An 11,875-nucleotide genomic window follows, 5' to 3' on the forward strand; every position below is an offset into this window, starting at 1 on the left:
ACCTCAAACACTCAGATTTTTTTTTAGTGTTGACGTTAATTTCACGGGAATTTACGTATATTGACGCAAATTTACCTACATTGACGCAGATTGTTATGGTTTGACGTAAAATGACGCGATACTACCTTCAAAAACAGTTTCCCTTATGCTAAAAATGGAAGAGCCAAGCTACGTCACTGTTTTGCAAAGCCTGGCTGCTTTGCAAAGCGTGGCTGACTTATGTCTCGCTGCCGGTCTGCAGCAGGATCTCTATCCGAAGTATAGGAAACGTGCATGGTTAAAAAAAGGGCGCCGCCTACGTTGGGCACGACTTCCGCCTCATTTTTACAATGCGAGTGCTCTATCTTGGGTATATCAAAAATTGTGAGTGGTCACGCTGGTCTCAGTTAAAATCAAAACAGCGAATATATGTGGACGTGAATGCTTTTCAAAAAGTGATGGTTGTTTTCTAATAATGATACTAATGTTGGTAAGCGAGGTAGGCATAGACTCCTTGTTTATTTTGATTTATTTCGTTATATTATGTGTTTCAGAGATATAGTTTGAAACGAATTGTTTCCGTTCGTATGGATATGCCAGGTGGCTGGGCCTCAAGAAAGTCCAGCCACCCGGCAAAACATTAGTAAAGTATAGGCCTAGGCATACATCATCATAGGGCCTATAGGCCTATGCACTGAAGTACTTTTTAGGCCTAGGCTAAGTCAAGAATATTCATGGGAAATGCTATCGCAGCATGAAAAAAAGAAATAACGAATCTCCCCATTCGTTACAAGAGTATTATTTTACAGTTATTTTAAATCCAAAATTAAATCATAGGATGTTAATAATTACTGCTGAGAGGACGATGATCATCATATGACATGTCATAGGCCTAGGCCTAAACAAATATATTATTACGTACTGGCTGGCATTAGGGTATCGACGGCAATAAGTCAAAACGGCAATGACCAAAAAAACGGCAAAAAACTAAAACAGCAACACTTTTAGACCAGAACGGCAATGGACCAAAACGGCAAAAAGTCAAAACGGCAAGACTAAAACGGCAATAAGTCAAAACGGCAATAAACAAAAACGGCAACACTTCCAAAATGACATACTGAATGAAAATGGCTAAATAAAATCAACAATAGTTTGCTTAAAACGCCTTTTTTTAAAAATTAAAATGTTTATTGAAAGTAACATTCCATGGGCGTTACCTTTAGTACAACTCAAATAAAATTAACAGACCATTCTGATTCAATATTTATTTTGGTATATCATCAGTTCAGTTTATTTCTCATCATCAAAACATTGTACAAAACAAAAAAATTCGCACAAGGCAGGACAGAAAGTATATACAATAAAAGATGATGCAAGGATGGTCTATGAAAGTTTTCTTTAAAAAGTAAAACTTCCAATTGCAATGGGGCACTACATAAAACCAATTATAAACATGAAAGTGTACAACGATAAATACGGTGAAAATGAAGCTAAATTGTCATACAGTAGAAGTAAAAATTGCAAAAGAAGAACAACATTAATAATAATAATAATAATAATTATAATAATAATAATAATAATAATAGTAAAACATACAAATTCAATAGTAAAATGATTGGCAATCACAATATGAAAGCAGTAAACATTTAAGTAAAAACGCGCAAAAGAAAAAAAAACACTTTAAAGAATGACAACATTAATAATAATAATAAGAAGAAATAAAAATAATAATAATAATAACACTTTAAAATAACGAAATAATTCGTCGTGGATGTTATAAACTGCTGCCCGAGCCAGGTGGCGCTGCAGTCTTGGCATTGATTTTTGTTCCTTTGCCGTTTTGGTCTATGCCTATTGCCGTTTTGGTAGTTGACATTGCTGTTTTGGTTTGTTGCCGTTTTGGTACTTATCATTGCCGTTTTGGTATTTATTATTGCCGTTTTGGTCATTGCCGTTTTGGTCTAAAGTGTTGCTGTTTTGGTTTTTTGCCGTTTTTTTGGTCATTGCCGTTTTGACTTATTGCCGTTTTTGTTTTTTGCCGTTTTGACCTGTTCCCGGTACCCTAATGCCAGCCAGTACGTAATAATATATTACTATTTTGTCCGTGTATGCATTTGGATCATTACTAATCTTTTTAAAGTAATAATATTGTACATGGATTGTGAATTTCATGTCACATGAATACACATCATAATCAAACACCATAAATATAACGCATACCTGAAATGACATACGAACGCAAATAAATAAGTTTTCATAAATGTTTAATTACATAAAACTGGCAATTTCATACTGATTGCAAAATGGCAGTAGGCTCGTCATGCTAGTGAGCACAGATTTGCTGTACTTATTTGTTAAAAAGGAACTTTGTGAGTGGTTGAATCATGTGAACATGTTATAATTATATGTTCTGACTGTAAGAAGAATATTGAAGTAAAAAAATTAAGAATTAAAAGTTAGGTGCGAAAGTGCATTAGCGCTTGTTATTTTCTACTTTATTACCTAATCGACTACAGTCGAGGCATAACAACTTCCTCCCTGGTCCGGACCCTGGTCAAGGCTAACACTAGAGTGCAGCTTAGGCCTATACCTGTATTATGTAGCCTACACTAGCAGCATTCCAGAGCCTAAATAAATTGCACAGAGATTGCCAAAGTAATTATAAATCACTATTAAAAAAAAAGACATACTGTAGGCCTACTGCCTTTACTTTACTTTGGGTCGCTGTCTAAAAAACATCATAACTTTCAAGATACTTTGTTCAAACTGAGCGCAATGTGGTTTACGATGTGGCTGTTTACATTTAGTACCCACTATATGTCACGTGTCCAGTAATAGCTGATGGCGCCGATTCGGTCTATTAGGAGTTGAAATTTTCTTTCCATTGTTCACTTTATGTGTCAAATCATTCATCAAAAACATCAAACGCAGAAAACAGACAGAAAAAAAAAAGATTTTAAAGCTAATACTGTAAATCATTAAATTTTCAATAGGTGAAAGGAAATGAGAATGCGAGAAATCACAATACAGTACGATGCCGTACCCCTCCTTCCTGATCAGGATACAAGTGATGAGGATGAAACAAACTTCACCAGTGATCCTAGGTACAAAACCGTAGTTACAAATGATGGCCCTGTGGTACTAAAACGTCAACTTGGACTAGCCTCCTGTATTTCTGTAATTGTTGGTTCTGCCATTGGCTCAGGTATCTTTGTCTCACCAAAGGGAATTCTTCAGGAGGTTCCTAATGTGAATATATCGCTGGTCTTGTGGGTTGTCTGCGGCATCGTCAACACCCTTGGCGCTCTCAGTTATGGAGAGCTGGGCACCACATATTCTAAATCAGGAGGAGACTATATTTATTTACTAGAAAGTTTTGGACCTATGATAGGCTTTCTTAGAATATGGACATCATTGGTAGCAGTTCGCACTGGCAGCATAATGGTTGTTCTTTTGACTGCTTCTGTGTACATCCTGAAACCATTAATAGGTTCCACTTGTGAAGACCTCCCGGAAGTTGCAATCCGTCTTATCACTGCAGTACTAACTTGTAAGTAAAATTTATCAAAATATATTATTATCAACTTTGGTTATGTTTATTTTAGTTTTGACTAAAAGTATTTAAAAACATCAAAATACTGTACACTGACAATGTACTGTAGGCTCTATTTACTACTAACTTTACTCTACTACTATTACCACTACCTGTTGTACAGTATTACAGTGCTAATAATACTTGATACTACTGTATTTCCACATTACTACACTGCTGCAGTTAATGCTACTGGTACTGTTGCTGCTACTTCTACTAACTACTACTACTACTACCACTACTACTACTACTGTACTACTATTACTACTACTACTACTGTACTACTATTACTACTACTACTACTGTACTACTATTACTACTACTACTACTGTACTACTATTACTACTACTACTACTGTACTACTATTACTACTACTACTACTGTACTACTATTACTACTACTACTACTGTACTACTATTACTACTACTACTACTGTACTACTATTACTACTACTACTACTGTACTACTATTACTACTACTACTACTGTACTACTATTACTACTACTACTACTGTACTACTATTACTACTACACTACTACTACTACTACTACTACTACTACTACTACTACTGTACTACTATTACTACTACTACTACTGTACTACTATTACTACTACTACTACTACTGCTACACTACTGCTACTGCTGCTACTACAGTACTGCTGCTACTACAGTACTGCTGCTTACTACATTAGTTTAATATTAATGCACAATTTCTACCTCTGATAGTGTCAACTTTAAACGTCAGATTTTAGCTTAGTTTGCTATTCACTTTGTTTTAAAATTACAGTATCTGTTGTTTGTGCAGGTTGCCTTTTCTATATTAATTGCGTGAGTGTAAAGTGGACATCCAGGATACAGCAATTCCTAACTGTTGCTAAAGTTCTTGGGCTCATCACCATCATAGTACCTGGAATTTATCTTTTTTTCAAAGGTAATGACAAACATATAATCGTACTGTAATAATTTTCTTACAATACCTACAAAAACTTTCAATCTCAACACTAGAAGAGAATAGTGTGAAATTTTATCTTTTGAGATTTATGTGGGTTATTTTGATTAATATGCATACTAAGCACACCTCAATGTTTCATAATCTGTGTTCCACAAACTGTGGTACACATCCCAAAAATGGGATGCCCAGAAATCACAAATGGATGCTGAAATTTTATGGAGGGGCTACCTTACAGTGACAGCAGTAAGTAGGTTCAATTCCCATCGCTGATCGGGACTTGTGTTTAAGCTTGAGGGCTGAAATGCAAGTTTCACAAACTTTTAAGCAGTTGGTCTTGTGTGCAATAATGGGCCCATGTCCACGTTAAAGAATGCAGTACACTCTTCGGAAAACAGAAGGCTGTTCTGCCCAATTCAGCACCAGAAGGACAATTTGAATAAATACCTCCAATCCAATACAGTCAAATTGTCAAAAAGAGTACAACATGAACAAATTAAGAGAAAAATAATAAAAAGAAACTGGACACCATATTTCATTTTCAGTAAAAAAAAAAAAAAAAGGAATATAATTCAAAATATATAAACAAAATGATTTTTCGTATTGACATGAGTCTGAAGGTTGAAATATTGTTACGTTCACTTTGTAGAGTTTGATGATAGGTTTGATATCTCAAGTCAACAGCGTTGACTTAAGAATGATTCTGACATTATGAAAGACCATCCCTTTTTTTGTATGGGAGGCCATGATTCAGCATTTCGGCCTTTATTGGGTCATCTGAAGATGACCCGAAGGGTCGAAGCGTTGAATCATGGCTTCACTCTCATTATTCAGAGTAACGTTCGTTCCATGACATGTTGTTTTTTAATCTGTACTTTTCATTACAAAGCCCAATAATCATTATAATTGTAGCCAACAATTTAAATCCTCTTTTCTGTTTAAAAAATATATTTGTTTTTTTTTAGTCATGAATGTCATTGAAATACACTGTTTACTTTGGATTTTCTATTTCAGGTCATAGGGATCATTTTAACGAGGGCTTTCAATCAGACATCCAGTATGCAAATCTTCCTCTAGCACTTTATTCAGGAATGTATGCATATTCAGGATGGTAGGAGCATTTTTTTGTTGTTGAAATTTCAGCATGCAATATTTAGTGTACTGTATAAAGGCAAGACTTTTTTTATACCTTGTTTCGCGAACACTCCGCCTGCCAATAGTGATGATTTTGAATAAAAGTAAAATCCTATTTTTGGCCAATTAGCACACCACAAAAATTTTGAAATTTTAGGAAAAGAAATGAAAGTTTTTTCTTTATCTTTATTTCACCCACCACTGCCTTGAAATCTCAAAAAAGATGATTCTTCCAAATTATATAAATTTAAAGCATCTAACCATCCCATTACTACACTGTTTACATTGACCATTAAACTTTTATTTTTATTTTCTCTTCCCATTTTAGATGTTTTTGGCAAAACAATTTGCTAATTAAGAAAGCAACATTTTACTTTTATTTTTTTCTACCTTCCCTCTGACGATCTTTATAAAAATAAGTTTGCGGAACAAAGTATAAAAATAGTTTGACTTTCAGTTGTACATATTAATGATATTTGTAATACACCAATTTTTTAGCTGTATTTTTTGGTAGTTGGTCTGTTTTGGAATACCATCCCAAACTCTATCCTTGGTGCTATGCACCTTGATTGACTCTGTATCTTAAAAAAATTACTGGAATATAATTTCTCATTTTGACAATACTGAACTTGGTCCAACATACTGTAACACAGGCTATTGCAGGGGCAGGGGAAGATCCAGTAGAGGAAATTGGGGGTTGGCATGTTTTGGTTTATAAATTTTAAAATTTAAATGCATATCAATGATATATGTGTTGAAATAATCGCTACTTACTGTACTTTTCTGTTTGAAAAATTTTGGATCCGCCCCGGGGCTATTGGACCACAACCAATTCGGAATGAATTCCAAGTTAGCCCAACCCAACTCGCACAAAAACCAAGTAAAAATAAGATAATAATTAGTAGCACTGCATTAAATATACCAGTATATATGCACTAGAAATTAGAATGGAACAGGTGTCAAACCAATTATGGTCTACAGTACTACACTATTATTTTAAGCAAAAGATGAGAAGCAATATATTCAGAATGTCAACTTCATTTATAAATGCTTGCAACAGCTTAATTGCAGTATTGTCAATAAAGTAGTACTCCATTGTTCTTTTCATCATCTGAAGTCTTTCTCACGGATGAAGCTTGATAATTCTGTAATTTGTATTCCAGCATAAATGCATATGTCACCATAATTGTTTTTGATTTTTGAATATTCTAAAAATTGTAAAAAATTATAGTTATACCGCTAATATGGGAATTTATTAAGGCCCCATTCCCTGCAAATTTTCACTATAAAATATATTTTTTTAAAAATAATGCATGCATAATACTCTAGTTATTATAAACCATGGAAAAATATTGGCATAAATTTTAGTTTTACACAAAAAAAAAAGAGAAATAGTGACTAATTTAAATATAAGATTATCATTTTCTCAACAACTTCTTTACGAGGCAAATCCAGAGGTTGTAGAATGCATCCGCTGGAATGAACTCTGATAAAATATTTTAATTCATCCCACAATTAATTAAAAAAAAAAATCATTAATTAATCTGTTTTACTGAACTGTTTACATCGCCGATACAATCGTGAGCGATAAATAAAGTGTGCCCTCTCTAATGAGATTAGGTTTTGTACTTTGCATCTCGCACACTGCGGTCGATCGAGTAGTCCTGCGATGTTTGTTTAATTGTCAAAATCCAGTTCAGAATCATTTTTTAACAAATTTGAAATAATTTCAATGAAATATTATATATTTAACAAGTGTACAGTAAATATCATGTAGGTCGTTTTAATGACTGATAACAGAACCTACAGTAAGTCAAGGTAAAGCTTGGCCTAGCCTACAGTGTTACAGTACTAGGATAATGTTTCCCTCGCCCAATACATTTCTTCGCAGATCTATCACAAAATTTTGTGGAACACAAAAAAATCAAATTGCAGTATTACTTTACTTTTTTTTTTTCATGTTTTAACGAATGTCTAAATTTAGTTAAACTAGCAATTTTGTATTATATTTATAAATATTTATAATATACTGTATAAAAGTCAGAGATTTCTTAACTGAAATTTTGCCAGGAATGGAGCTTATAACAGTAAATTGTAGCTGTCAACAGTACTAAAGTACTGAATTATGTTGGCACGCAGGAAAAAATGAAATATATTAAAATTATTGTCCAAAAAGTGAGTTATTCTACTTTCCATTTTTATTTTATACTAGGCAAAGTCTACCACAGCTTACTGAAGAAATTCAAAAGCCTCAAAGGTGAGAAATGTTTACCTCTACCTGATTTAATTCCTAACAATTTTTACCTGTTCCTGATTAAATTCCTCACAATTTGTACCTGTCTGTCCATGATTAAATTCTTTATAATTTTTACCTGTTCCTGATTAAATTCTTCAAAATTTTTATTTGTTCCTGTTAAAATTCCTCACAATTTTTACCTGTCCCTGATTAAATTCTTCACAATTTTTACCTGTCCTTGATTAAATCTTTGCAATGTTTACTTTTTCCTGATTAAATTCCTCACTATTTTTACCTGTCCCTGATTAAATTCCTCACAATTTGTACCTTTTCCTGATTTAATTGCTCAGAGTTTGTACCTGTTCCTGATTTAATTCCTCCAAATTTTACTTGTCCCTGATTAAATTCTTGACAATTACCTGTTTCTGATTAAATTCCTCACAAATACATGTTTCTGATTAATACCGTAATTCCTCACAATTTTTACATGTTCCTGTTTAAATTCCTCACAATTTTTACCTGTTCATGATTAAATTGTGCAACTTACTCCTGTTTAAATTTCTATAGTGACTATACTGTGTTATTTTCTTTGATGTTTTCTGCTCATGAGATTTCTGATGTATTTGATTTAGTGTGACACTTTAATAGGGATATTATTTTGGTCCGGAAGGTGTCCCTAATAAGGGTTCTAACTGTATGTGCACAACCACGATAATCCAACCAAAACATTTTGGTAATCCTGCGTTCATCATTCATCCATAGAACTATTCCACTTTCAATTATCATCTCGATGGTTTTGATAACATCATTGTACCTTCTTGTCAACATATCATACTTCACTGTTCTGTCAGCTCAAGATGTTTTAAATTCTGAGGCAGTTGCCTTGGTAAGTTAACGTTAACAATAAATAAGATGTTTACACAGCGCTCGTATCAAATTAAAAAAATGCACAAAATGCTTGAATTTTTTTTAAAAGTCTACAGCATTCGTTAGCATGCATGTATGGCACATTATCATTAGTAAAAATGTCAGCATAAAAAAAATTGTTTTATATATTATAGACCCCACTATTACTATTGAATGCACTACAAATAGCAGTTTGAATAGAACCATAATATAAAAAACCAATATTTCACAGATGTATACTATTTGTATAACAGTTCACAGCCCTGTACATAAAATAATAATAATGTCATTTTTATGTAGTGCATATTGCATACCTTAAGCAAAGCATATACAATTTCATTTGTTTTGACAATACAAGCGCAGCCCTTAAAAATGCAGCTGTCTCAATTAAGCTGCACACTTCAAAAAATTCTATATTGTACCAATATTGCTATTAATAATTATTCAGGTATATTGTATTCAAAAAATAGATTCAAAAATTCATACAAAACATTAAAATACATAAAAATTCATATACAGCTAAGCCTTTGGTAATAAAAATTGAATCGTTGGCAACTGGAGGACAATTACATTAAAATAAAAAGATAAAAGTATTAAAAATATTAAGATAAAAAACAAAAATTTATAGTATACACTTTTTATCATGAAATTTTGAGGGTTTGCATACTCTATGATATACCGTAGTAGTACCCTATTTATTAGAATAATCGCCTCGGGGCATTTATTGTTAAGAAGAATTTTTGAGGGGGTGTTTATTTGCCCGTGGCGTTTATTCGAATAAATATGGTATGTACAATATATCATGTATTTTTTTAAAAGAAAATATATGTTTGTTTTAATTTCCAAATGAAAGCCAATAAATATGTAAATATCAATTTAAATTTAGAAAATTTTCCATCCATTTTATCCTTTAAATTCAGTTCTTTTTTTTTTTATTGTGTTGATTATTTTAATTTTTTTAGTGCTCTTGGAAATTTTCTTGTGCATTTGGTTTTGGGCTGTGGCTTTTATTACTGTGGGTTTTGATGTGTAATGTGGTGTGCTTTTGTTTGTATCTGGGGAAAAATATGCTACTGTTACATATAAATAATAGAATAATAGTTAAGTAAAATATTAATGTGCCCAGTTTGACTAACAATATATTATTTGAATCTGTCAACAGGCATATTGGCAGGCTGCATTTAGTCAAATGTTGTGGGTTGTGGCAATGATTGTTACTGCTTCATGCATTGGATCTGCTAATGGTTCAATTTTCTCAACTTCCAGGTGAGTTTTTAATGGCCTAGCCTGGGATTTATCAATCTCAGCTTAGCAAATGTCTTAAGTCAAAAAAGTTAAGATGTCCCTAATAAATATCTTAAACTGATTTATTACCCAATCTTAGCAAAATCTTGACTTAAAACTCGTTCTTAGATGGCGCCAATGTACAATCGATTTTCTAATTTTAAGCAATTTTTAAGCTAAGCAATATGGATAAATTTGACTTGAGCAAAAAAAATGGACTTAAGACCAATTTAGGCTGATTTCTAGTTTGATAAATCTGACCCCTGTCCTTATAACCACGGTTCATAACCATACAGGCCATTGTCTTTGCAAGTTACCCAGTCACCTAGAAAACAACTTATAATCTTCTTTTTTGAATTTTGAGTTCCTTGGATCCTTTAAATATAATATATATTAAATAATGGATAAAATCCAGGCAATATCAGCAGTAGAGAAAAACTACAGTAGTGGAAGGCAATTAACATCAAGGAAAATAAACTAGTGTTAACAGGGAACATTTAAATTATTATTACAGTTTTTTTTTTATTATACAGTTTAGTATTGTTATGAATTTAACTGTTCCCTGGTGTTAATCAGTAAGAGACAGAGAACAAAGCCTTTCACAGTGACATAATACTGCACATAGATCTAACTGTGCACACTAATGAGAAAAATACAATAGGAACTTATGAGATGATAGCTGATAACAACATAAAAATACTCTTTCTAATCAGTTGCAGTGCTTAGCCCTTCATCAGTTAAAACAAGCCCCCTATCCTCCAGTCTCTTTAGTATTTTTTTTTTTTTTGGCTAAATAAAAGCTGAAACATCTCAGAACTGCTTAAAGTTTTCCCAGAACCCCCACCTCAAGACTCTTGTAATTTTTGCATGAAATTGTCAGAACCCCACTGGAAAGCTTAGCCCTCCCCCTGCTAATAATATATGCTTATTCAAGTGTATCATTTTATTTCTTACCTTGTAATGTATGTATCAAAGCTTTTTTAGAAAAAGAAATGGAAAACAAAAATGCATTTTAATTGTCTATTTTATATCTCAGAATGTATTTTGCTTCTTCTCGTGAGGGACAGCTACCAACATTATTTTCTATGATTCATATCAACTACAAGACTCCAGTACCTGCTATTCTAATTATGGTAAGCCAGTACCCCACTACTCTTCCCACTATATACCCTTCATGTCTCCATCATTTCCCCAACTCTTAGATATGACACTGAAGCAAATACATTACCTAATCAGGGAGAGTGGCCTTTTGCCCTGAGCTAATATAGCTGCCAGAGGTATGGTGACAATGGTCAGAGGGCCCTGAGGGATTTAGGGAAAATCCCACCCACCTACTACGCCTATGATTTTTGTACTTAGATGCCTTAGATTTAAACTATTACAGACATATTTATAGAGAATAGGTAATGTTACCATCTTGAGTATTAAAAATGCATTATTTTTCCTGTGCACCTATCATTCCTTGGGCACGGGGCACTGGCCCCAGTCTTCCCCACCCTCTTGATCTCAGTGTACGTAAAGATCCTGGTACCCATTTACACTTGAATGTCTAATGGACACTTATTTTGCATGAACTCAGTAACAAACCAATAATGATAATAATATGTAAATGTTTTATATTCTTATCTCATTTTAGGTTCCCTTTTGCTTGCTTTGTCTGACAAGTAATAGTATCTACAGCCTCATAAATTATCTAAGTTTTACCAAATGGCTTTTCCTTGGACTGTCTGCTGCAACAATACCATACAATAGATGGAAACACCCAGAATGGAAAAGACCGTTTAAGGTAAGGTT

General features: G+C 33.1%; 1 protein-coding gene across 2 annotated transcripts in view; it reads left to right on the top strand.

The window, feature by feature from the left end:
* The first annotated feature begins 342 nt into the window (after window positions 1-342).
* The window catches only part of LOC117115639 (cystine/glutamate transporter-like), a 14,102-nt gene continuing 2,569 nt past the window's right edge, over window positions 343-11,875 (top strand). Inside the window, exons 1-9 of one of the 2 annotated variants that reach the window (XM_033259516.1) lie at window positions 343-478; window positions 2,973-3,529; window positions 4,378-4,503; window positions 5,536-5,632; window positions 7,868-7,912; window positions 8,654-8,777; window positions 9,960-10,063; window positions 11,118-11,214; window positions 11,718-11,867. In XM_033259516.1, the coding sequence (XP_033115407.1) occupies window positions 2,983-3,529; window positions 4,378-4,503; window positions 5,536-5,632; window positions 7,868-7,912; window positions 8,654-8,777; window positions 9,960-10,063; window positions 11,118-11,214; window positions 11,718-11,867 (1,290 nt within the window). In that variant the 5' untranslated portion in view covers window positions 343-478; window positions 2,973-2,982. The remainder of the gene's footprint in view (window positions 479-2,972; window positions 3,530-4,377; window positions 4,504-5,535; window positions 5,633-7,867; window positions 7,913-8,653; window positions 8,778-9,959; window positions 10,064-11,117; window positions 11,215-11,717; window positions 11,868-11,875) is intronic. The other variant, XM_033259517.1, reaches the window with a different exon arrangement.

Source organism: Anneissia japonica, unplaced genomic scaffold (assembly GCF_011630105.1).
Source record: "Anneissia japonica isolate Jap-2015-1 unplaced genomic scaffold, ASM1163010v1 scaffold16662_len1167910_cov178, whole genome shotgun sequence".
Classification (NCBI taxonomy): Eukaryota; Metazoa; Echinodermata; class Crinoidea; order Comatulida; family Comatulidae; genus Anneissia; species Anneissia japonica.